The 26282-nt window shown below is 40.8% G+C and overlaps 1 protein-coding gene across 1 annotated transcript in view; it reads right to left on the reverse strand.

The window, feature by feature from the left end:
* LOC128951169 (transcription initiation factor TFIID subunit 4-like) overlaps positions 1 to 26282 on the reverse strand; it is a 152408-nt gene that overhangs the window by 50135 nt on the left and 75991 nt on the right. Inside the window, exon 13 of the mRNA XM_054296421.1 lies at positions 25562 to 25618. Coding sequence (XP_054152396.1) covers positions 25562 to 25618 — 57 coding nt within the window. The remainder of the gene's footprint in view (positions 1 to 25561; positions 25619 to 26282) is intronic.

Consider the following 26282-nt stretch of genomic DNA (forward strand, 5'->3'; position numbering starts at 1 on the left):
CCCACTGATGTCACTCTTGTTCCCACTTCAGCAGCAGTGCACAGAACAACACCTTGAGAAATTCAAGGGTGATAATAAAAACATGGAATGATACAGGCACAATTCCTCATTAAAATGACACTGAACTGACAAGCAGAGATAGAAGTGCCTCAGCCATTACCTACACATGATCTGCACATTAAAAGCAGGGCCTGAACTATCTCAACCAATGCTAAAAGGAAAGGAGGTTTAAGCAAAAAAGTGCCAGTGTGGAGTGTCTTTTCTCCATCCACCTCTGTCCAGAACAAGCAGAACTTTTCAGGGCAGTTCTCAGATGAATTCATGAAGTCACCACACTTGTGCCTGACCAGCTTTGGTGACAGGCTGGCCAGGGAGTGTTTCCAGCCCCAGGGATGGTGCCAGGGCCCAGCACTGCCCAGAGCCAGGGCAGTGACCCAGAGAGCCCTGGCGGGCAGCACCCAGGAGCTGGGCACAGCACTGAGGTGTGGCCTCAGCAGTGCCCAGCACAGAGGGGCAGGCGCTGCCCTGCTCCTGCTGATCCAGCCCAGGTGCCATGGGCCTCTTGCCCCCTCGGGCACACTTTGGCTCACACTGAGGCACTGTCAAGCACCACCAGCACCTCTCCCACCTTTGTCCATGATGTGGACACTGAGACCTAACACAGCCCCAGCATTCTGACAGCACTGAGCTGGAAATGGGAATGTTCAGTGCCCAGTTCACTGAACCTGGAGAACAGAAGGCCCCAGAAAGACCTCACTGGGGCTTTCCAATGCCTAAAAGGAGCTAACAGGAAAGACAGACAGGGACTTTGGACAAGGGTCTGGAGTGACAGGACATGAGGGAATGGCTTCACACTGAAAGAATGTGGATTTGAATTAGATACAAGGAAAAAAATCCATCTCTGGGAGGTGCTGAGCTCCTGGCACAGCTGCCCAGAGAAGCTGTGGCTGCCCCATCCCTGGCAGTGTCCAAGGCTCGACAGGGCTCGGCATAACCTGGGACAGTAAAGAGTTTATCTGCTCATGGCAAGGGGTGAACAAGATGATCTCAAAGATCCCTCCCAAACCAAACCATTTTGAGTTTTCACATTCTTCAGAAAATTGAATTCAGTCAGAGTTTGAAGCCCCATTTTGAAACCCCATTAGAGTTTGAAATCCTGTCCTTTGCTCATGGCAAGGGATGAACAAGATGATCTTGAAGATCCCTCCCAAACCAAACCATTTTGAGTTTTCACATTCTTCAGAAAATTGAATTCAGTCATTTAGAGTTTGAAACCCCATTTTTCACACTTTCATGCTTTCATACATTTTGCAAGCATAGTTATTATCATAACTTCAGTATAACATGATCTAAAAATACATCTCTCATCTACAGGGTAAAAGAATTTCCTAAATACAAAAAAGAAATGTAGAAAAATATCTCAATAATAGTGCAAAGGTCTATACATACTTCTCTTTGCCAACTCATATTAGGTTTTTAGCTCAAATATCTTTGGCTCTGTTCCAGATTAAATGCCAGTTAGGCAGAGCTGCCCGCTTACCCTTTCAAGGTAGATAGCAACAGTGGTGAGTTCTAATCATTTACAAAGGTCATGATCGGAAGCTAGCCCGTGAGCAGTCATTTAAAATTCCATTGATCCCTATTTGTAGTCAGGGAAAGAAAATGGACATTTCAGCTGTATTGTAATTATGAGGCTTCAAGGCAACTGTAAATAGATGTGCAAATCTAGATACTGGCAAATACCTTAGAGAAGAAATTATTACTATAGTATAACATATATCCAGGAAAGGTTGAAGATAAAACTGCATATAAAAAAAGATCAATCATCTTTTTGCTAATTTGCCTTGCTTGCCAGCCTACAAGGGTTATCACAATTATCAGAAGTCTGATGAATATTTAAGCAAGGGCCAACTGGCTTAGAGTGATCTCAGACGAAGTTGTCAAGCTTTGCAGAATAAGAAATTCTGCACTGGAGTAAGTATTCGTTTCCTGGGAGGTGCAGGTCAGAAATACAGTCTGATAGGTATTATGCAAAGGTTATATGAATATTGTATCAGTGTCTTATCCAAAGTCACCATTTGCAAACCCACAGGAAGCTAATACTTACTTGGCTCTCTGTGCTAACTGTGCTACACTGTACCCTGGCTATTTCCACATGGAATATCAGCACATAGTGCCTCTTGTTGAGATTTTTTGCACATGTAAATTGTAAAGCAAAAGGTGCCATTCCTCTAAATTTCCCATAGTGGGATAAATCTTGCCCTCACGTTGAAACCTGCAAATTGGTTTTACCAAGAAACTATGGAATAGCTTCAAGAATCTGCAGAAAGCTTTGCACACATCTATTCCTCAGGTTCTTTGTCTTCTCTTTTTTGATCAGTGAGAAAAACTAAAGATGGTTCTTGATATCATATACAAATCTTGACAAATGCACAAGATGTTCCACTACCTGTAATTCATCCCCAACAGACAGAGCCAAAGGAGCTGAGCTCTGTTCTACCCTCACTGGGTGAATTCTGCTAAGACTTCATTCTTCACCTGCCTGTGTCTCTCACCCCACATCACCCAGCCTGTCTGTGTCTGCCATAGGCTCTCCAGACAAGGATCCTCCTCCACTACTTGCCTCACTTATCATCAAGCCCCAGTGGGCTGAACAGACATTCCTGTAATACAAATAAGGAATATGCTGCCAGGTACAAAAGATCCAGACAGAAACACAACACAGTTTCTGATCCTGGTCTAACAGCACACACTGTGGTAAACTACAGCAGGAAAGAATAACCTTATGTAACCTTCATGAATGCTGATCAAAAAATGTCTAATACACCAAACACATCATCAGTGAGATCACAGGATCCTGATGTTTTATAACAGAGAGGCTGAAGTGTTGAAAATACTTGATAAATACTGGATTGCACAAATTCTCAACAATCTTTTATAAACTATCACTGGTGGGGTTTTAGGCTTTCTTTAAAGCCCATCTGAAAGCAGAGAATCATAAAATTACATTTAAAAATAATCAGAAGAGTTATGATCCTGATACTGACTCCCAACAAGCCTTCAGCTTGCAGAGGTCCGTGTATTCCAGCTGACAGGAGAGCCTCTTTGCACACTATTAACCAAGAAGCTGCTTACAAGAAAACATCTTTGCAGTTTATGGATACTTACTAGCAAGACATTTAAGAAGACCTTATTAAGATCCCAGACCATCCTTTAATACCATACCATTATTGGGTTCTTCATACTCCTATTAAAACTTCATCTTATTTTCCAAGTCACATACCTCTGTTTCTTCATAGCCTACATCACATTACCTGCACCACTCTCTTTCCTACCCATCATCTGCCTTTCCATGAAAAATATTGCCCCCAGTTGTAATTTCTGTTCAAAATAATTTTTTACAAAAGCAGTATCTTGGCTTTGGTTCCAAAGAGGGGACACTGCACCTTGTGCACCAGATGCACACCCTGGCCTGCGGAGGCTCTTCTCCCCAGAGCACTCTGCAATCACATCCTGTGTCAAGTGGAAATGACTTTGCAACCAGCTTTGGTTCCACTGTAACCCCTCTGAATCCTCAGCACTAAGAACAATAGGAATTGAATGTCCTCATCTTCAGTGTTCTGAAATTACTCTTAGAAGTACCTGTAAAACTAAAGCTACTTATGCTTCTGACTTTACATGATCAATTATATTTTCAAGCTAACAAAGCAGCCTGTTTCTACAATAGCTTATCTTCTAACTATGCCAGTTACTAATTACTGGATATTTAAACAAATGAAGCACCTGTTACTATCTGTACATCCTGATAAAATAATTTCCTGTTACTTAACATGATTAACCAGAAATGAATCTAACTCACTACATAACCAACAAGATGCAACTATATTTGACAGCTGCATTCATTCACACTCTTATTTTCATATTGGGCTCCTAATGCAAAATCTTTCTTTAACTTGCCTTTATCACAAATAATATAGATATATTTATCAATAGCACATTAAAATTTCTGCCCTCTGGGAAGAAAGCAATGCTCAATTCAGAACCACATTCATTAACAACAATTAAGTTTTTTGAAAGTAAAAATATTTCTCTAAAACACAAATATTCCAATATATTATACAAGTAAAATGCTTACAAATCAGATGCTGTTCCTTACTCCTTATCAAATCCAAATGTATTTTTAGCATGGGAGGTCTCTCATTTGATAAAAAGTACACCATAAGAACAAAGCATTATTTTGAACACTGACATTTTCTTGTGATGGTGGCACAGCATTAAAACCACAGAAAGAACACTACTTCACCACTTTAATAAAGTGAGCTAACCAGAGAAGTTCTAGAATTTTAGTTTGTTTTCTGCAGATCATTATTTGTTATGATACATTTAGGTACTTAAGAAAGAAGTGCCACAAGCCATATGCCACAAGGAAGACAGCCATATGTCTATGTGAAGTATCAACACTAGATCTTAAAAGCTAGGTTTAGTAATTTCCAAAAACCAAGAATACACTTATTTGTCAGGCAAAACCCAGACAAAGAGAAGTGAGCTTTGTCTAAAGCAGAAATGTAGATGAAATATAGGTATGGGCTATAGGTGCTAAGGACTAAGAGCAATTTCCTTCCATATGATCAGAAAGTAAGAGGACAGCTGGAACTCCTAAAAATTCTAGTCTACATATAAATACCTTCAAAAATTAAAGAGAGAAGAGGGAGTGGGATCACATGAGAGAGAGAAAGGTCAAGGAGGTGGTTCTGTGCCTACAGGCAGAATTCAGGGATGTTTTTTGGCCTAGAAGGAAAATAACCCAGTGACAGAGACACAGAGATGATTGTGAAGATAAAGAAGAAAGAGCTTAAGGAAGTAGTCATGTATGTTTAAACAGTGCCAATATAGGATTTGATAAGGGAATAGAAGCCAAATTGTAAAAGTAAGTTTCTGTAGTCACAGAGCCAGCTCAGCCCACCAGGATCTACATTTTATCTACTCACAATTCCCAACCTAGCTCAGAAACACCACCTAAGGAGAAAGGGGAGGAGGCTCCCAGCACCACAGCAGCTATAAATATCAACAGCATTCATGGGTGAGGACAGGCAGCAGTGAACCCCGAGCAGGAACCTGGCAACAGAGGGTGCTAAATGGCAGAAATGTTTGATGAAAGCAAGATCATATAAACAATGATTTAAGCATTGATTTCCAGCCAATAGGCATCAATGGAAATCCCTCCTAATTCTGTCTGCGATGGATGGCTTAATTCCTGATAACAGGGTCATATGCTGAGAAAAACCTGTCTTAATTGATGGCTCTGTAACATGTATCTATCAGTCTCAGACACTGATTACACCCCCTGGAAAAACATCTTTTCTGCTCAGGAGTGCCTGAAATGCAGAACCATTACACATGTCCTAAGATGGCCACAACAGAAGGTGCAATTAAAACTGAAACTCATTAAAAATGCTGGCAGGAACCTCATGAAGTCCAGGACAATGATGAGGAAGGATGGGTGCCTCAGTGAATTTCAGGGAACCTGTGTGTGCAGCAGCCCTGTGCTGTCCCCCAGCCCTGCTCTGGCTCTGAAACCTCTCAGGTCAGCACAGCCCCAGTGCCTGGTAAGGAACTGCTCCAAGCACTGAAGTACTGCAAAAATGCCACACCAGAGAGCTTTCACCTGTGCAACAGCAGCTCATGCACCAAACACATTCTGTGAGACTTTTAAACATTCACAGCTCTGACAAATTGTATCTAATTTTGCTCAGTACAAAGCTGGATGCTGCTCCTTCCCAAGTGTTCTCCCACAGGTCAGTAAAAGCTCCAGCTGTCCCTTGCAATGGTTGCACATGTAGCTGAACCAGATCAAGATTGTTCTTTACTGTGAAAGGTGTTTGTCTGTTGGGTTTTGGTGAGGGGAGTTTCTTCTTTTTTCTTACCCACACACTTTTAACAGCAGCTGAAAATTATTGCATAGCGTTAGGAAAAAAATCACCCTGGGCAAAGACCAAGCTGGGAATGTTTCAGCCTCAAGATGACTGTTTCTCAAAATAATGAGCATCTGAACACAGTCCTGGAATCTTAACTGAGGTACTTTGGACCAAGCATCTTTCCTACAACAGACATTTCTGTTTATTACATCTAATTTCATTATGTTTTACAAGTTTACTCAAATTTTCCATTTCAACGTGCCCTATTACTTTCAAGACAATGTGTCAAACTCTGATACAGAAAATGCCAGGTGCATCCTGCCTTTAATTTTTATTTTTCTTGTACATTACACAGTTAAATGGGATTTTAAAAACAATTATCCTTATATCTACAATTTTATCCCCTTACTACTCAAGACTACATACTGTCTGAACTGATATATATAAATAAATAAATAAATAATATATTTATATATATATATATATATATAAAAATAATAGTCACAGGTTTAATTTTCTTGGAAGTATCCTTAACAGCTGACTCATAATTTATTATAAAATCAAAAGCATGAAGAATTTGAGATTTGATTTTAAACTCTTGTAAATTTTTAACATACTGGGTTGCATTTTTTGATTTTTCAAATACAATGCACTATTATTTGTTTATTAACTTAAGTACATTTATTTCTGTAACAGTCCAACCATTTCTTAAGCTGCATATTCCTATCTAGAGGAACACAGGGTATAATAAATACTTAAGGAAGATATCCCTCAAACACCTCTGAAAGAGTTCTACAATAATGGATTTTTTGTCCATCCAATAACTTCAATCATTACATTCCTTCATTCCTCAGAATCTGTTGTTTGAGCTCCAGTACAATTTCTTTGGTTTTGGTTTTACTATTCCTCTAACCATTTCTCTCCAGTAGCACCAGTTCCAGGTTCTCCTATGCTAAACTGTCTTAAACCTTTACAATTGTTATGTCCTGTAAGAGTGTGGCAGATTTGCCAAGCCAAATTTGAGCAAAGCCCATTTGAGCCAGGGGTTTCTGAGACACAGACAACTGGGCAGGATCAGCACTACTAGAGCTGGCAACTTACGGAGTGTCAATAACTTGTAGTGAGATCAGAAAAAAACTCTGAAATGAATCCCCACAGATCTGTTATTTTGTTATTTATCAGTCCTAATTTTATTTTGGAGCAAGGCAATCACCAGTGTTCTCAAGGTGTTCCTCAAAGGACACGAGACAGCATCAGTGTGGCTGGGAAGAACATGAGCCAAAGCTCACTGGGGCTGCTCAGCTCAGGAGCCCCCAGTGGAACATCCTCACTTCTGGCAAGAAAGATGGATAAGGCATTTTCTCAGGCTCTTTGCTAATCTAAGTGGGGGTTTACTATACTCCCCAGATTTCTAGGATATTCTCCTTTCCCCCTGAAGTGAGACACTGTGTGAGGACTCAAACTGATGTTTGAACCAAGACCAGGGAGTAAAACACACAGTGAAGGCCTGAGTGGAGCTCAGTCATGTCTAGAGCTGCAGACTGAAGTAATGAGAGCAGGAAACCTGCTCAGCTGTGGCTTTGGGACAAGGGACAGGAACACTGGCATATGGGAGGACACTCAATAAAGGGTGGGCTTTTCTAAAATCATGCACTGAAAATAAGAGTGCAAGAAGTAATCCCAAAGGCTGTGCTGCCCACTGTAACACAGGGCTCAGTGCTGGACTAGAAGGTGAACCAACTGCTCTGCTTTTCACATGGCAGGTATCCAATAAACAAAAAATCCATTGTTGTAGAACTCTTTCAGAGGTGTTTGAGGGATATCTTCCTTAAGTATTTATTATACCCTGTGTTACTCTAGATAGGAATATGTAGCTTAAGAAATGGTTGGACTGTTACAGAAAATATCCTGCAAAGACTCTTCCATCATCTGAGCAATACAACAGCTATTTGGATGGGGAGAACTCTCCATGGCTGCTGCAACTTTGTGTTAGTGCTAGGGGAGTCAGATCAGGAATTTTATCTGCACCATCTTCTCCGTGCATCAGGAATTTCAAGCAGAGAACGGCCTTTGGTTACTTTTATTTCTGTTCATCTCTGGCCCTACTTGAAATCTGAATTAATTAAAAGCCAGTACACCAGAACTGCACCAAGAGAATGGAAGAAGTTCTTGGCTGGTCTATCAATGAAGCCAGCTGAAGACCAAGGCACGCAGGAAGATCTCATCATCCCTGAAGAGTGACAGTATTTCATACCATAAAATTTCAAATCAGCCTGAAGCATTTCCCCCATTTTTTTTCCAGGTAAGTATTTCTATTTTTTGGTAAAATTTCTCTGGCTATATTCCATTAGCACAAAACTTCAGAATAGCAGAAATTTTAAGTGCATTTAAAATAGCAGTTAATCAGAAATTCTACTAGGAGGCTTTATTAACTAGATTATTCCAAAAGAAAATGCCCAGATTTTGATACCAGTCCTCTAGCATTCTTATGGGAAATCTGCATCTTGAAACTGCCAGCCTCATTTGAGGAAATGAGGCGAATGTAGCAATCTACTAAAAATCATTTGGCTGTAATAAGTAATTTTAATCAAATAGTTAGAGAGAATGGCATTGGAGTTAATGTCTGAAGTGTCATAAACAGATGGGGAATGTGCAGTGTAGCGACTGGTTGTGCACTTTTAACGCAATTTCCTCTTCTGCAGTCTGGATCGTGGTTTGATCAAGTCTAAGTGACATGACAAAAACAAATTTAATTTATTCTGAAACTATATTCAACTAAAGAATGCACAATACAGCAAGTGTGCTGCTCTGCTGGAAAGTGAGGTTTGAGGCACGGCAAAACACCGGGAACAAAAATAGCCACACGCCCACCACCTTCTTCCCCTTAAAAGTTGTGGGGGTGGTGCTGGGGGTGCACTTGTAAAATGGAAGTTCCACTGGGGATGCAAAACAAGCTTGAATTTAAATAATCTACATCTTTTCTATTTTAGACTGAGCTATAGCAAAACCGCTGCTGCTCATTTGTGCTGCAGATCAAGGGAACAACGCACCACAGTGTGGGGACAAAATATTTCAAGCAATTTCTCAGCCACTGACAAGTAGTAAATTAGGGAATCTTGTAAGTACAATACAGTAGTCATCCCCTTCTATTGATCACATATAATTTACATCTTACAAAGATGTGAATTCTTGCATTCTCACTCCACAAGGAAAATCTCAATGATTTATTCATTTCAAATAAAAAATAGAAGGTAGATGAGAAGAATTACTTCACAGGCTGCAGCTTTCTCAGGGCACTAGTGCTAGGCTCTTCTTTCGCACTGCCCGAAGGGCCTTTGTGTGCAAGTCCCTCTAATTAACAAGGTGAATCATGCAGCAGTTCCCTAATTAGTGAACATGACAAGCCAATGGAAACAAGCAGACAGACCTGGCGCACAGATATGGTCAACAAAAGGCACAGCAACACACCATTAAAAAATGCATATTTCAAGTAAATAAAATAGCAAGAGAACTAGCATAATACTTAATTTTCCTTTTCATGTTTTATGCTTATTCCTCATTTATTGCAGATATAAATAACGACACAAAAAATCAAGGTTTCCAACTGCAAGTCACACCACCTCTCCAAAATCAAAGACTACTTATCCTACGTGAATAAGCATCTGCTCAAGGGAAATTATTTGTTTTCTCTCTTGTTTTTCTGCTTTAAAGAACTGCAGTCACATTACACGCTTAGGACTTTAAGAATCCATTAATTAATTCTATTCAAAATTATTTTTTCTTGAAATCCTTTTTCACCAATAGATGAAAGGAGTGCAATAGTTGCACAATTATTGCATTTTAAAAAATGCCTACATTCCCAACATGTCATAATTTCTACCTTTTGTATGAGAATAAATAAATAATATAAGTGAATAATCAAAGAATCAGATTTGCATTAGAAAGGAAATGAGATGATCTAAAATGTACCTCCTTACCTTCCTCTTTCCAAGTAAAATATTTTTAATCTTTCACTCTTCCTTCTGCTTTTCCTAAAACCACTCATCCCATCTCCAAAACAACACAAGATGGTTAATTAATTTTCAATGTATTGCATATTGAACCTTTGATTTAAATTTTTACAATCCTTCAATATATTACAATTCTAAAATGTGTGTCACCACCAGCAGAATGTAATTCTTCACAGAAAAACTCCACTATGCTTTTTGCTCTCTATTCTTTGGCATATTATCATAAGTAAGGAGAACTACAGATGATATCCTCATTACAGGTTCCTCTTTCTCACAATCTTGGGGGGGAAAAAATCCTGACTTTTCTCTTTGAATTGTAAAGGTAGAAGGGTAAAACTTCATTATGCTCTAAAATTGATGTTCAAAATCCTAATCTCTAAAAACCCACATTTTTCTGACCAGTCTAGTTTAAAAAATATGAGAATTAAAATACTGTCCTCTAAGAAATAATTGTTCTACTGCCCTTAAATGTTGTTTTTTTGGCCAGAAATTTGAAGAATATTTAATGATGTTCCATTACACAACTGGCCACTTGTTTCAAAGTGGTTTTAAATTCACAATAAACACTGTCAGGGGTGACAAGGAGAACACTGGAATCACCACTGTTTGCTGTGCTCATTTTCCCCTTCTTGTCCGTGTGCACTTCCCAACTTGCCTCAGACCCCACCCAGCACACCCTGCCTAGAACAGCTCAAACCCAGGCTGGAAGTATCCTGTTCTAACATGAAGGCACAAAGGAAAATCTGCTAGCAAGTGAACTCTGCTGTGCCATATGCAGGCAGGAAGGGTTCAGCAAGCAGCCTGTCACAAAGGCTTACTGTTGCACAGAGCAGTGAGCAGGGCTCTGCGCCGCTCACCGCAGCGCTGCACACAGCTGGGCTGCACGGGACTGCTGCACACCCAAACACTCCCTGCATGGAGATCCTCCACCTGCAGCAGCAAAATCAAGGAGATGGGATAGACACCAAACAGGCACACCCGGAAATCAATGCACAATCACAATGTTTGATTGGTTAGGACTGATTTCCAGATAAATTGCATACACATATATCACCGGCTGGGGTCTGTGTACAAATCACAAACAGGACAGGACTGCTGTAGAACGTGCCTTGATCTGCTTTATTTTCCAGCATCAGCTTCATTACATGGTCATGACAATGGGAAGATGCCATCAGCTCACATCTCAGGCAGTAAACAAAGAATGAAATATTAAAAAGTTTTTAACTTATAATAAAGCTCTGTGTATTGTGTTTTAAAACTTACAAGCAAATATTGTATTCAAAAATAGCAAACATTAACCAAAAATACATATATATACTTATATAGTATAATACATATATAGTAATTAGATAAAACATTTATATATAAATACATCTATAGTAATTAGATAAGACTACTGTCAATATACTTTTGCTTTGTGTAATTAGTCAAAAAACTTTTAAAGTAAGTTGTAACATTAAGTTACTTTAACTACGACCTAAAATGTAAGCTAATAACATCTTCCCATTGTCATAACCATGTAATAAAATTAATGCTGAAAAATAAAACAACTCAAAGCACATTCCTAACAATCCCATCCCGTCCCATTCATAACTTATACATAAACCCCCAACCAACAATAAATGGTGTTCTGTGGGAGGACTGAATTATGATTTTTAGATTATGAGGCTGATGCTGGAAAATAAAGCAGCTCAAGGCACATTCCTAGCAGTCCCGTCCTGTTTGTGATTTGTACACAGACCCTGGCCAGTGATAACATACACAGGTTATTTTATAGATACAACTGCAAAAGTATTTTGCATTTAAGCAAAAATGTTAGGTGCAGCTGATATCAATAAATCCCAATTGTCCACAGGAGTTGTTATGATATGAGATGATATCGAACACCAGAGGGACAAATTCTGTTTGTTTTGAACATTGCTACTGATGTCAATAGAGTTGTTCCATAGTTACAGTGGTGGGGCAGAAGGATTCGATTATAACATTTAAATGTAAAGGACACACATTTAAAAAGTAACAGGAGCAAAAATGCACTCAGAGGTGCATTTTATTTGACAAGGCAAAAATAAAAATCTCCATCACAGAACATCAGATCATTCTCACACTTGCTACATAGCCTACTACATGTCCTCAGCATTCCTGAATGCTGGCATGCCTGCTAAGGCAGACATTTCCTTACCCAATGGATAAAGGATGTTTGTTTTTCAAATTTCAGTACTTCCCAGAAATTATTTCTCCCCATAGCTAGATGGACAGATGAACATTTTTTAACTGAGGAATTATTTTTAAAGCCTCAGTTAAAATTACCTGAGGATATTTATGAAATGTACATTTATGATTTTTTTTCTTTTGTGTAGCTGAGCAGATCACAGAAGTCACCCTATACTGCAATGTTAACAGAAGTATCCATTGACAAATTTAAGAAATATATGCATTTTAGATAGCATAACAATGTACAAGGTATTTAAATATTATAGTAGCTCTCTATGCAAATCATCAAATAAATACAGGAGCAGAGTCACATATTACTGAAACCCAGCACCTTGTACTGAGCACCATGACTGCACACAAACACACAGAAATTTAATTCAATAGCTAAGCAGTTTTTACCTCTATGTCAACTACCAGATTAAACATTGACAAAACTGGGATAAAGAAATGGTCTCAGGAAACTTTGCCAGTCTTTCATGGCCTGAAGTTACCTTTCTCCTCTGCTAAAATTCAGAGTATTGCTTGATTTCTGCACCCTAAATACAAGTTTTCAATCTGAGACGTAATTACAGAAGCTCATAGGGTGAGCTAATGGAACTCCATATTCTTTAGGTGTTTCCCATGCAACCTGAAGGTCTGTATCACTCTATCTTGCAGTCACCTAGATCACTAAAAAGGTAAAAACAGCAAAAATATTCAAACACTTACTTCTTAGAGGGAGGAAGAAATCATCCCATACTTTTGTTTTCTGACACACACAAGAGATTCCTGAACATACTGCTTAAGAAGGAAAGACTAGCAAATGATGATGACAGACCATTATTAAAAGAGAACAATTTTGCTGAATACTGAATTTACTGTTCCTCCAAACAGGAAGCTGAAAGCAGTTGATTCAATTAAAGAGCAGCATATGCAGTGATGATGTGTATTCAGTAGCCTTCACAATCATTCCCTGCCACACTAAGGCAGGGCAGAAATCCTGGAAATTCCACAGGTACCCTCTGAGGGGAGCCCACCTCACCTGTCCAGAGCTGGCAGGTGCCCACTACAGCCACTGAACGCTGGGCTGCCTTAGGACTAAGGGCTCTGTGGAAACACAGCTCAGAATTTAAACAAGGTTTTGAAAATAAACAGAAAAATTATCCTATTCCTCATAAAACACGCTTTCTTCTCACCAATTTCACCCCTAGTATGTTTCTAGTGGAGTGAACATTCTGCTCCTCTCCTGTTGTCCTGAACACAACTAACACCTGAGTTTAGCATTCATGCTTTGTTTTCCTATTGAGTATTTTTGACACTTTCCTAAAGCTTACTTAAATTATCTGACATGTTTGCCAGATATGAGCACTTCTGCCAGGACAAATCTTTTTATTATTACGATTTTTATTTTTTTTTAATAATAGATTTTCAAGCACCTCACCACATGAATATGGCTTTTGGCCATTAAGAGAAATCTTCAGAATCTACAGGGTGTTATTTCTGTTTCAAGAATATAAATGTCTGTTCTGGATACAAATACATTTTCTACTTGTGGAGGGAAAGGACACAGTAGTGTAAGAGGCTGCTTTGTACCTCATGGCTGTGCAGAGTCAATAAACTCATGAACTGTAATTGCACCACACTGCTTTTCGACTTGCTTCCCCCTTCAGCCTTACCCAACACTGAGGTAGCAGTTTTTAGGAAGCTGTAACACCTCAGTGTACAGACACTCACCACCATAAATGCATTTAACATATCTTCTCATTCTAGGAAATCAGGTATTTATGACCATTTCCATGGAAATCTAGAAGTTAAGCACTAGTTAACTACTAGTTAAGCACAAATTGCTGCTTAAGCAAAAGTTAAGCAGCAATTTGTAAAACAAAACAAAACAAAACCAAAACTCTTACAAATCATTACTCAACTGCTCAATAACATTAAAAATACATTAATATCTTTCAACTGTTTACATTTTAGAGTGAATCATATCTACCTTTAACAAAACTATTTGAGGGGAAAACAGTCTGTATTGTGAATGACAATACGAAATTTTATTTATTTAAACTACTACTACTGCAGGGTAACTACTTTTTCAAGGTATGTTGAGCAGTATCTCACTATTCAGCTAAGATGATGTAACTCTTTCACAGGCTGACACAGTATTTTTGAACGACAAGACTAAACTAAAAATAGGAAATACATGCTGACACACCTTTCATGACCCCTGCATGTTACTGCCCAGCCACCTAGCTTGTAGTTTAGAGAAGAGCTGCATAAAAGCTAGCTACAGTCAGAAATGTTGAGTGTTTAGTTAACCAAAATGGACACTTTTTACTCTAATGTTAATGGTATTAAATATTCTCAAAAATGGGCTGGCGAGGAAGTTTTAAAATTTTACTACTGCATTTCAACTTTTGCTTTAACTGTACTCCCATGAACTCTTTCAGCTTCTACTACCAGGTTAGAAACAGATCCCAGATTTTATGGAACGCAGTGTGCTCTATGAAATGTACACATTGCAAACAAACGTATACATTCTTGTTAGAGAGAGCACCGAACATGTGAGCACCCACCCAGACTGAGGCCGGGAGGAGGCTGCGGGAGCAGGGGGAGCTCAGTGCGGGGGCTCCATAAAGAGGAGCCGGGGCAGGGACACGGGAGCCGGGATGAGCAGCCCCAGCCAGGGCGGGCAGGGACACAGGGGCAGGGATGTGCAGGCCCTCCCCAGCCCCAACCCGAGTGGACAGAGACTCATAGGAAGGGGCACACAGAGAAAGAGACTCACACAGGAGCCGGGATGAGCAGCCCCAGCCGCAGCCTCTCACAGGAAGGGGCACACGGAGCCGGGATGAGCAGCCCCAGCTCCTCACAGGAAGGGGCTCACAGGAGAAGTGATGAACAGCCCCAGCCCCTCACAGGAAGGGGCACACAGAGCCGGGATGAGCAGCCCCAGCCGCAGCCCCTCACGGGAAGGGGCACACAGAGCCGGGATGAGCAGCCCCAGCCGCAGCCCCTCACGGGAAGGGGCACACAGAGCCGGGATGAGCAGCCCCAGCCCCAGCCCGTCACGGGAAGGGGCACACGGAGCCGGGATGAGCAGCCCCAGCCCCAGCCCCTCACAGGAAGGGGCACACGGAGCCGGGATGAGCAGCCCCAGCCGCAGCCCCTCACAGGAAGGGGCACACGGAGCCGGGATGAGCAGCTCCGGCCCCAGCCCCTCACGGGAAGGGGCACACAGAGCCGGGATGAGCAGCCCCAGCCGCAGCCCCTCACAGGAAGGGGCACACAGAGCCGGGATGAGCAGCCCCAGCCGCAGCCCCTCACAGGAAGGGGCACACGGAGCCGGGCGCTCGCCTCCGTGCCCTGAGGGCAGCGCATGTGACGCGAGCCCCGCAGGATCCGGGGGCAGATGAAAGCTGGCAGCTGTGGCTGCCTCGGGCGCTCCAGGCTGCCAAACAGGGCTTACAAACACGTTAGCTCGGCAGCAGAATTAAAGCCCTCATTCAGGTTTGTTTTGGAGTCAGAAACCAACGCGCAGAGAGGGGATGGGGGAAAATTTGCCCTGCAGGCTTGAGCCTAAATACACCTTGACCACCCCCCACCCCCGCAAGCTGCTACAGAGCAGAGCAGGCTTGACTAAGGGGCCAAATCATCTAAATAATAATTCATGTTGTTGTCCAAGCAACCTCCTCAGCTCCTGACAAGCAGACACAGCTGACATTTGCTGCCCTCTACTTATTAAACAGGCAATCATATTCTAAAGTGTGGTTATTCAGCCAAATTAGCACGAAAGTAAATCTGTTGCAGTGCTCAGTTAAAACAGTTACGTGATTTTTCCACATTCACAGCTTGCTTTGAACAGCTTTTTTTCTTTTTTCCCCTGTCTATGCCAGTGTGATAAATTGTTCTGAACAAGGTTGTTTCTACCTGAGGAAGACCCATATTTAGACATAATACCACTGAAGCAAAAGGAGAACTGCAAATTTAGTCTTGACCTCTCCCCTTGCACAAACTCATCTGGTATATATATATATGTATACACACAGAGATAGTGTGTGTGTGTTTATATTTAAATAGATTTTTAAAAATTTTAAAAATTCTTTCAGAAAAAGAAGTACCAATTCCATGCATTCCTCACTGCTTGTTCTGGAACCTCTGGATGCAACTGTCAGTATTCAGGACAGGCAAACTCAAACCACCCTTATCACAAATCTTACATGAAAAACATGGAAAAGAATAGCCCCCTTCTCTCTCACCAAGCTTGGCTGTCCAGGCATCCAAAAGGGATTAGGGAGCTGCCACCGTCCACTTGTTCAAAATCAAAAAATAGTAGCACTGATTATTCCTACAGACATGGAAGGAAAACTACAGGAGAGCTGAAGGTCTGAAGATTTTACTGTTACCACCTTCAAAAAATTCATATTACAGGAAGAAGTTCCTGTTGGACTATTTTGGTGAAATTCAGAAGAGCAAAGCCACCTTCAGCCTGAAAAATTCTTTGCAAAAAGCTTTCACCATTCTAAACCTGAGTTCTGGAAATACACATTTAAGTAGTCCTGTTGCTGTGTAATGAGAGGCAATTTATTTCAACAACCTTGTGTTGTGTTAGGCAGGACTCCATCAGGGTGTGTGTGTGCTGGAAGGTGATGGAGACAACAGGGATGGCATTCTCCTTCCCTACCACCTTTTTGCTTTAAAAAAAATGAAATCCACTAGGTAGAGCAGACTTTGTAATAGGTACTGCTCTTCTGGAACTGTTCAAACACAAGCCAAATGTATTTCACACCAGAGCTAAACTCTGTTTTGAAAATGAGTCTTGACTCTTCCTCACTAGTTTTACTTGAAAAATAGGAGTACCCAGTTACTTACCATTTTGTTAGGAAACACGAGAAAACAAGAAATAATCACAAAAAGAAAAGCCAACTTTTACAGATGTATACAAGCCTTAGTCATTTCATGCCCCCCATTCTCAGAGCACTAAATGGGAACCATTTTGGTAGCAGGGTAAGAAAATCACTGTTTCATCGGTTATGAATAGCTGCAAAATGCTCAAACAGGAGTTTGCACCAGGACAAATACACTTGTCATACAAGATCTAAGGAAGTCACACTGCTGTTGGGTTAATTTCAAGGTTGATACCTGTCAAATACTCAGTGAGACATCAGCTAAAAAGGAGCAATGCTTGAGTGGACAGCTGGCTTTCTTGTTACTTTCTCTTGTTGTCACACCCAGAGAACCCCAGAATGGTTTGGCTTGGAAGGGAATTAAAGATCCTCTCATCATGGGCAGGGACACTTCCACTGCCCCAGGCTGCTCCAGCCCCAATGTCCAGCCTGGCCTTGGGCACTGCCAGGGATCCAGGGCAGCCACAGCTGCTCTGGGCACCCTGTGCCAGGGCCTGCCCACCCTCACAGGGAGGAGTTTGTTACTAATACCTAACCTAAGCCTACTCTCTGTCAGTGTGAAGCCATTCTCCCTTGCCCTGTGGCTCCAGGCCCTTGCAAATTGTCTCTCTCCATCTTTCCTCCAGGTACAGGAAGGTCACAATTATTTCACCCTGAAGCTTCCTTCTCCAGGCTGAACAATCCCGTGCTCACTGTCCCATTTTGTTTTGCATAACCCCCTACTCTCCAAGCCACCCAACCTCATTTTTCCTGCTTCCCAACACCTCCCTTGCAAAGCCTCCCAGATGTGACACAGAACATTGTGAGGAGCAAAACATGGATGCATTACATGGATCCCTCTCACACAAGGCACTCACATTGGTATAAACCAAGTTCTAAGGGTTTGTTGTCTAGGTAGCAAGTATAAACAAAGATAAAGGAGTGTTCTTACTTTATACTATAAAGATGGTGATATAGAAATAGTTTGTTACTTAAAAATGGCTGTGTATTTAGCTCCTCTATCAGTAAAACAGCATTTCCCTTTAAAAATGCTAAACCCAACAGTTTTCATCAGTCATGAAAAATAAGCATTCATGAAACTAAACAAGAGCTGGGCACTATGTGTATGCTGGAATAATGCATCACTACAGAATGCCACCAACTCAATTTTGTAGAAGAAAATTATTACATTGGACAGCATTGGATTTAATTTAGATTTGTGGTAGACTAATATGATAAGCTTGGGTCAAGCTTAGGTTAGAGAGAAGACAAAAAGAAACCAGGCCCTTGACTCAGCTCTAATTAATATACATTTTACCTAAGCAGGAATAAATAATTTGACTCAACTGGAAGGTATCACAGCCATTCCTCTGATCACCCAGCATTTTTCTGTCAATTATCCACTTTCTGACTCTCTGAACAGCAAGGGTGACACCACACTTCAACTTCAGCCAGACAACTTTCCACAACTTCTGCTCTAAGCCCAGGAGAACAGGGTGGAATGGTCATCACCTTCAATTTTACAAAGATATATGTAAGAAGTTCTGCTGAACAGTAAGACTGCAATTGAACAAAGTTCTTCAGGACTTCCAGAATGCACCACAGGGCAGTACCTCATCCTTGGAAACACAGGAAATCTGGAAGACTTACACACCAAGACCCATATGTAATAAACTTATTACTGGCTATAGATTGTCTTGTTTCCCCAGCACCATTTGCACATGGTACTCTTGTCCTTGATTATAAGTTTTATAATCAACTTCAGTCATCAGAATTTGGGACTGTTACCATAATACACTTGTACATCTAAAGAAATATCTGCTAAAAGGGAAAACCCACAGCTAACACAAGCAATGAACTTGATAATGCAGCAGGACTTCCAGGAGAGTATTTTTACTGGTAAAACAGGACCACTCCTCTCTGAGGTGCAAGTTTAGTACTACCATTTTAGGTCATTGCAGCAACTCTGTAACTTCAGAAAAACCTTGTACTCTGAAGCCAAATCCATCTTAAACCAGATGGGAATGGTCAAAGCATTTTTCTGTGGTACAGAGAAAGTATAAAAAAAAGTGACTGTTACCTGACTTTCTACACGTATTGCACTCCTTCTGCATCACAGCTGCAGCACTGTAACCTGATGCAGAAAACTATTCATGAAATAATTCTGTTCTGAGGAATCAGTGTTGCTTAAACATTGCTTCATCATTATTTCAGGTATCACATTTACAGCTTTTCCTTCTTTCCACTGACTGACACTCAGATGGGTTAGAGAGCTACATCAAAACTTAAATTTCCTGTTCAAGTGCCCCCCTTCTCAGTGTTATAAGAAAGCAATTTAAGATAAGATTGTTGCTTTTGGATCAATATTTTTATGTCAGGCATGATAAAATAGAAAACTTACTTAGACTTCTCATCACTGAGACACTGCTTTAGCAGTAAAATATTTAAGGACTTTGGCTTTGCTGAAAAGGTGAATAAATGAACTTGCCAAACAAAGCAAAATCCTTTTCATTTGCTTTTTATTTTCAGTAATTATGATAACTGTGGTAAACTATCATTTAAATATTTTAAAAGAAATCACTCCTACTGAGTTGATACATAAATATTAGTGTGGTGACAAGAACTTATTTAGTGTAGGACTGTTTTCCTATTGTAGTCACTAAGTATACAATGCTAGAGTTGCAGTAATTCTGCTACAAGTTAAGTTCTGGGGGATTTAAAGCCTCTAAGGCAATGGTAGAACCACATAACATATGCATCATAGGATGTACATATTTCATTATTCTGAAGAGAATGATCTATAGCTTTTTCTAGAACTCCACCTGCTAACAGCCCCCATATTTTACTGCACAGAACTCAGAAAAGGATACAGGACAAAGTTTAAACCTCAGCCCAGCAAGGCTCCTGCTCCAGAGGACGCTGCAGATGGGGGATGGCAGCACCCAGGGCAGTGGCTCCCACAGTGGAAGAGCCTCTCTCTGCCTGCTGTGCTCCTGCAGGACCTGAGCACTCCCAGAGCTCCTGGCCAGGGGACCACAAAGGACCTGCCCAGCCCTGGGCAGCTGGGCCAGCTCTGCTGGCAGGGGCACACACAGGGCTGCATCTGAAGGTTCTGGCATGAACACCAACAGCTCAGAGACCTCCCCTGCATGGCTGATGGGCACATCTGAGAACAGATCCCACTGGGGGTTATCCAACCCTGCACACAGCCCCAGACATTCATGGGGTGTGGTTTGTTCATTACTGTGCCATATTCTTGGTTGGTGATGACACAAAAATTTGAACCAAGCTCATCTTTCAGGATCAACCTCAGCTACTTGACTTTTTAATTAAAGCATTTTTTAGGCAACAGACCCTGATATGCAGAATACCCCGGATGGATGGATGGATGGATGCATGGATGGATGGATGGATGGATGTTAAGGATCTTACCCTCCCTGCCTTCCCCTTAAATCATTTCTATCATTAATTACTAGGTGTTAACTAGATATTCCTAATCTTGATCTATGCCTGCTATCAGCTATATGGCTTCTTTTATGTTCTATTTAATGAAGCTTTTTAAGGAAATTAGAGAACTTATAATTTCTTTAACTTACATTTGTGACTTCCAGACTACATAAATCAGTGTATTTCCTAAAACTTGATTTTAAAAGCTTTCCTCATGCTTTGTTCATTGAAGCTTATCAGAGTTGGTTTAGGAAAACTTAAAAGTTTCAGTGACTTTCTAATCACTTCAACAACAGCAGTCTGCAAAAACTTAACTATGTGTTGGTTAAAATGGAAAACTCCACTGCTTATTATCAATACCCTGCTTACTATTGATTACAACAATTATTTTAAAAGTTAATTAAAACCATTAATCAGAAAAAATAATTAGGAAAATTATATCATTTCCAACAAAACAGACACTGCTCACAAATGATGCTATTCCTTACATTAAGTTGTACCGAGTCAGACATACCAGAATTTGCTACAAAGCAATGCAACAAAGTAATAGCTGAAAAGCACCATTTTTCCCTGAAATATTTTCAATAGTTTTTAAAATAGGTTTACCATTGAAACAATCACAGGCTGTCCACTGCAAAAGGCTGCACCAGTTTAGAAGTGTGAAAGCAAATGGAGAGTTCTGAGCAAGATAATCCTCCATGGGTACATTTTGCTACTGCTTTCACTCAAGTCCACTTGAAACAGGTTAATACAAAGCAAAATAAGTCACTCAAACTGAAATCAGAGTGGGTTTGCACTGCCTTAACTAAATCAGTGCAGGTCTGGCTATGAATGAAACCTGTGGGTTATGTTTTGTCTCTGCAAAAAGACTCCATGGAGATGGGGCTTCCCTTTGTTTGGGTAAGTATTTAACTACAGTTTAAACCTTATTTATGCCAATTTGGTTTAAACAATATCCAGAAGGTTTGAAGAATGGCTAATAAATGGATCAAGATGGAATTACAGGGAAAAAATATAATCTTCACCTAATCAAATTAATTTTAAAATGTGCTCAAAGGATTCCACTTACACTGTCTTTACGACACTAAGAAGCAAGAAGGAATCTTTCAACTGGTAGATGTTCTGTGAAAGAAACTGAGCTAATCTTTTTTTCTTCTTAAATTAGGAAGAAAAACAGAGTGTTACAGAATGAAGACTCCAAAATATCCATGAAGGAGAATGTTTTGGAATGAATACCCTTTGCTAGTTTTCTTTCTTTCCTCTTCATCCCATTATCCTTCTATTGGTACCTTTATTTTGCATTCAAAGACAGCGTTTTGCAGAGTTCCTTTGGTGTTTTTAATTTTTTTTTTTACTTTTAAGGAAAGATTTAAGACTTTAGGACTTCAAATTACTTCTTTTGGTACTTTACTTTCTCTCTCTGACTTCTGTCAGTAGTGCCACTGTTCAAACTGATTAACACCTGAGCCATTACCCATTTTCAGAACATAATAATAATTTTTATCATTATTAATAAAACAATTATCAGTTGTTTTGCTGGGATTAAAAAACAAGCTATCTGGCAATCATATCATTAAACAAATAATACAAGCTAGAAGAGCTGCAGGTTTCTTGGGTGCCCTCTCCGGTTTTTAAAACACTACCTAACACCACTTCACTATAGGCCACAAGAATATCTGTACAACAAAGTTCTTCAGGCAATATTCAAGACAGAAATCATGGAACCACAGTCTACAATCCAGCTTATTATTGAAGCTGACAGTATTTTATTCATCAGCTTACACAAAAGCTGGAAGAAACACAATTTCTCTCTGAGTTATGGGTCATAAGTACATGTAAGAGTAGCCCAGCTGGCAGTGAAGTTTTGAAATCTTTTACATTTTTGTTGGCATTGATTCTAAACTTTTAATTTTAAATGACAAAGCCATGCCCAAGACAGTTTTTCTAGTCAACCTTTTATACTATAAAATGAGTTATTTTTTTTATTTTGGCAGTGCCAATAATTTGAGATGTCATGATATATCCACTAACCAGTGCAGAAAAAAATATGAACAATCTTAAAACAACATCCTGCCAGTACCATGCCACACTCCCCTTTGCAAAAGAAAATGTTTTTGCTAACTAAATTTTAATATTTTAAGTGAAAGTCTCTGGAGCTTTACATTACTAAAACCAGAGATGTTTCTTATGGTTTCAAACATGCAGAATGAAATTCCCTTCAGTGGTGCCAGCAGATGATGCATTTCTGTGAGCGGGCAGGGCCAGCTCTGAGGGCAGAGGCTGCAGCAGCCAGGCTGAGGAGCTCCTGCAGGGCCCAGACACAGCCAGAGCTGCACCCACAGCCCAGTGTGCCCAAAACTCCTGTGAGGAGCTCCTGCAGCACCCAAAGCCAGAGCTGCACCCACAGCCCAGTGTGCCCAAAGCCTCTCTGAGGAGCTGTGGTGTTTCTGAGGGTCCTCAGGACGAGGTAAGAGATGAGAATTTGACTCCACGCTCTCAGAAGGCTGATATTGCATTGTAATGTATTATATGAATGCTATAGTAAAACTATACTATAGAAAGAGAAAGGATACATCAGAAGGCTTCGCAAGAATGACAAAGAAAAACCCGTGACTCCTCAGAGCCTCGACACAGCTGGACCATGATTGGTCATTAAATTAAAACAATTCACATGCTGGATACAAATCACATTCCAAAATAGGGAGAAGTTGAAGCTTCCCGGGAGAAGACATCCTGGCAAAGGGATTTTTCAGAGAATATCATGGTGACATGAAGCTCCTTCTGCAGCACCCAGACAAAGCCAGCACTGCACCCACAGCCCAGTGTGCCCGCAGCCCCTCTGAGGAGCTCCTACAGTGCCCAAAGCCAGGATTGCACCTACAGCCTGGTGTGCCCAAAGCACTGAGGAGCTCCTTCTGCAGGGCTCAGACAAAGCCAGAGCTGCACCCACAGCCCAGTGTGCCCAAAGCCACTCTGAGGAGCTGTGGTGTTTGTGAGGGTCCTCAGGATGAGGTGAGAGATGAGAATTTGACTCCAGGTTCTCAGAAGGCTGATTTATTATTTTATGGTATTATATTCTATTAAAAGAAGGCTATACTAAAGCTAAACTATAGAAAGAGAAAGGATACATCAGAAGGCTTCACAAGAATAATAAAGAAAAACATGTGACTCCTCAGAGCAGTTGGACCATGATTGGTCATTAAATTAAAACAATTCACATGCTGGGTAAACAATCTCATTGCAAAGCAGCAAAACAGGGAGAAGGTGTAGCTTCCCAGCTTCCCAGGAGAAGAAGTCCTGGTGAAGGCATTTTTCAGAAATTATCATGGCGACATGGAGCTCCTTCTCCAGAGCAGCACCCACAGCCCAGTATGCCCCAAGCACTGAGGAGCTCCTGCAACACCCAGACAAAGCCAGAGGGGCACCCACAGCTTCGTGTGCCCGAAGCCTCTCTGAGGAGCTCTTCCTGCAGCACCCAGACAAAGCCAGGACTCCAACCACAGCCCAGTGTGCCCGAAGCGCTGAGGAGCTCCTTCAGCACCCAGACAAAGCCAGCAGTGAACCCACAGCCCGGTGTGCCCGCAGCCCCTCTGAGGAGCATCTGCAGCACCCAAAGCCAGCCCCGCAGGCACAGCCCGGTGTGCCCGCAGCCCCTCAGAGGAGCTCCTGCAGCAGCCAGTCACAGCCAGCACTGCACCCAAAGCCTGCTGTGCTCCAAGCCCCTCCAATGGCTCCCCCGAAGAGGAGCCCGGCCCAGCCCTCGGCCCGCGCACCCTCAGAGCCGCCCGGCCCGGCCGCGCCCCGCCAGCCCCGCGCCGCTCCCGGCGCCGGGCCGGGCTCCCCCACAGCGGCTCCACCCTGAGCGCTGCCACACCGCCCTTACTGGCCCTGCCTTCCACTTCCACTTCCTCGAGTTTGCAATGCCCGGGAAAGAATGCCCAGGAAAGCCACACTGATGCAGCAGCAATGCATTTCATCCCAGCGCTGCTCACTTCCAGCAGCACGGCACCTTCAGCTCAGCTCAACAGCCCTTTCTGCTGCCACCAACTGCTCTCAGAAATCTCATTCTTCCTTTGCATACACTAGCTGCCTACAAAACCCAAGTAGTATTAAAATCCTGCCTCTTTTCCTGCCAAATAATTTGATTACTCTATTTCATTTCAATACAAATCCAACTCTGGAAACAGTAAGGCCTGGTCTAATGTTTACAAGAACTCATTTCAGCAAGTCTTACTACATAATCACAGAATGAGATGAAGACAAATAAAACTCATCCATGTGCTTAGATTTTTTTGACTGTTACATACATAAAATCTGTGTAGGCTAACGGGACTCCACAATATTGCCAATAGGGAAACAAAACAGGAAGAACGGGTCAATACAAAAGGACTTGCTATAAGCATTTTTCTGTATATCTTACCTTCCAGTGCATAATTATTACCTGTTAATGTGTATATCCAAACAAGCTGGCTAAAAAGAATGGCATCATTTTGCTGAAATTGCTTTCAACTGATGGATATTTTAATCTTTCTAATTGATTTAAGTTACAACCCAATCCTAAGGCATGAGATGCCTTAAGCAAAGGACACTCACTCATTTACAGCAAATTAAGGTACTCTTAGAGTAACACATCACAGCTTCATGGGAAATTATTTGATATTTTTTAGATTATTGTAATTTAGACAAATGAGTAAACAGTCCACTGAATCACAGGACAGAGAAAATGATTGGCAATTACATTACTTGAAAGAATGTTACCAGAACAAAATGGTTAAGCAGCACATTTCTAAGAAAGCGACATTTTACAAAAAGACAAAGGCATATATTTTCCACCAAAATCTAGAGCTGCTGTCATCAACAACCCAACAAAAGCTACAGCTACCTAAAATGGAAATGAAAATGTAATGTATGGAAATATTCTCTTATAAAATCTCCTTAGGCTTCACATGTATTAATGTATTAGTTTGCAAACATTAAGATCAAAGGCGAAGCAACAAATACATCCTAAAAAGTTTTTAGTCAGATTTTTATTAACGATATACAAGTAGCAAGGCATAAAAAATTAATATGTTCAAGCCTTGAAATGTCAAGTGTAATGATCTCTAGCTCTGCTTACCTCCTTTGCTTTTTGTTTCAGTCTAGCTTGCTCTGGGTCTTCTTGCCTTGAGCGACTCTACATGTTTAAAAAAAATGGGGAAAAAAGGTTAACAGATGGTTTAAGAACCCCTCATCTGTTGCAGTAAGTTAAAAAATAGCAGAGAAATAGGAACAGGATACAAGGTATCAAACATGGGACACTTAAATTGACAGAAGTGCAATTTCAAACCCATGAGCTCACCCAAAATGAGGTTAAATGCTCAGTGGTAAATGAAATAGAGTCAAGATTTGAATTGAAAAAACACCAAAACAAACCAAACAAAAAAAAAAAAAAAACCAAACAAAAAGACCCCAAAACCAAACCAAGCCACAAAAATAAAAGAAACAAAAAAAAAAAAAACCCCAAACCCAAAAAAAAACCCCAAAAAACCCCCAACAAAAAACAACAAAAACCAAAACCAGAGAAACCCAACCCAACCATGCTTTTGTCAATGTGAAAGTTTCCATACAGGTTTAGATTTCAATTATTTAATACTAACAGATTCAAGCATCCAAGAGCAGAAGTTCCATCCTTTCCATTATCCAAACTTTTAAATTTAGGTCCTTACAATCACGTATTTTAAAATTTACTGTTTGCAACCAAGCTTGTGTTTAGGTGTTGGTAGAGAACATGAAAAAACCACTGCAGAGTTGCCCTCCCAAAGGGTAAATCTTTATAATAAAGATATTACTATTCCATA

This window comes from Melozone crissalis, unplaced genomic scaffold (genome assembly GCF_028551555.1).
Source record: "Melozone crissalis strain CALT ecotype California unplaced genomic scaffold, PUWL_Pcris_2 ptg000007l_1, whole genome shotgun sequence".
NCBI classification, from domain to species: domain Eukaryota; kingdom Metazoa; phylum Chordata; class Aves; order Passeriformes; family Passerellidae; genus Melozone; species Melozone crissalis.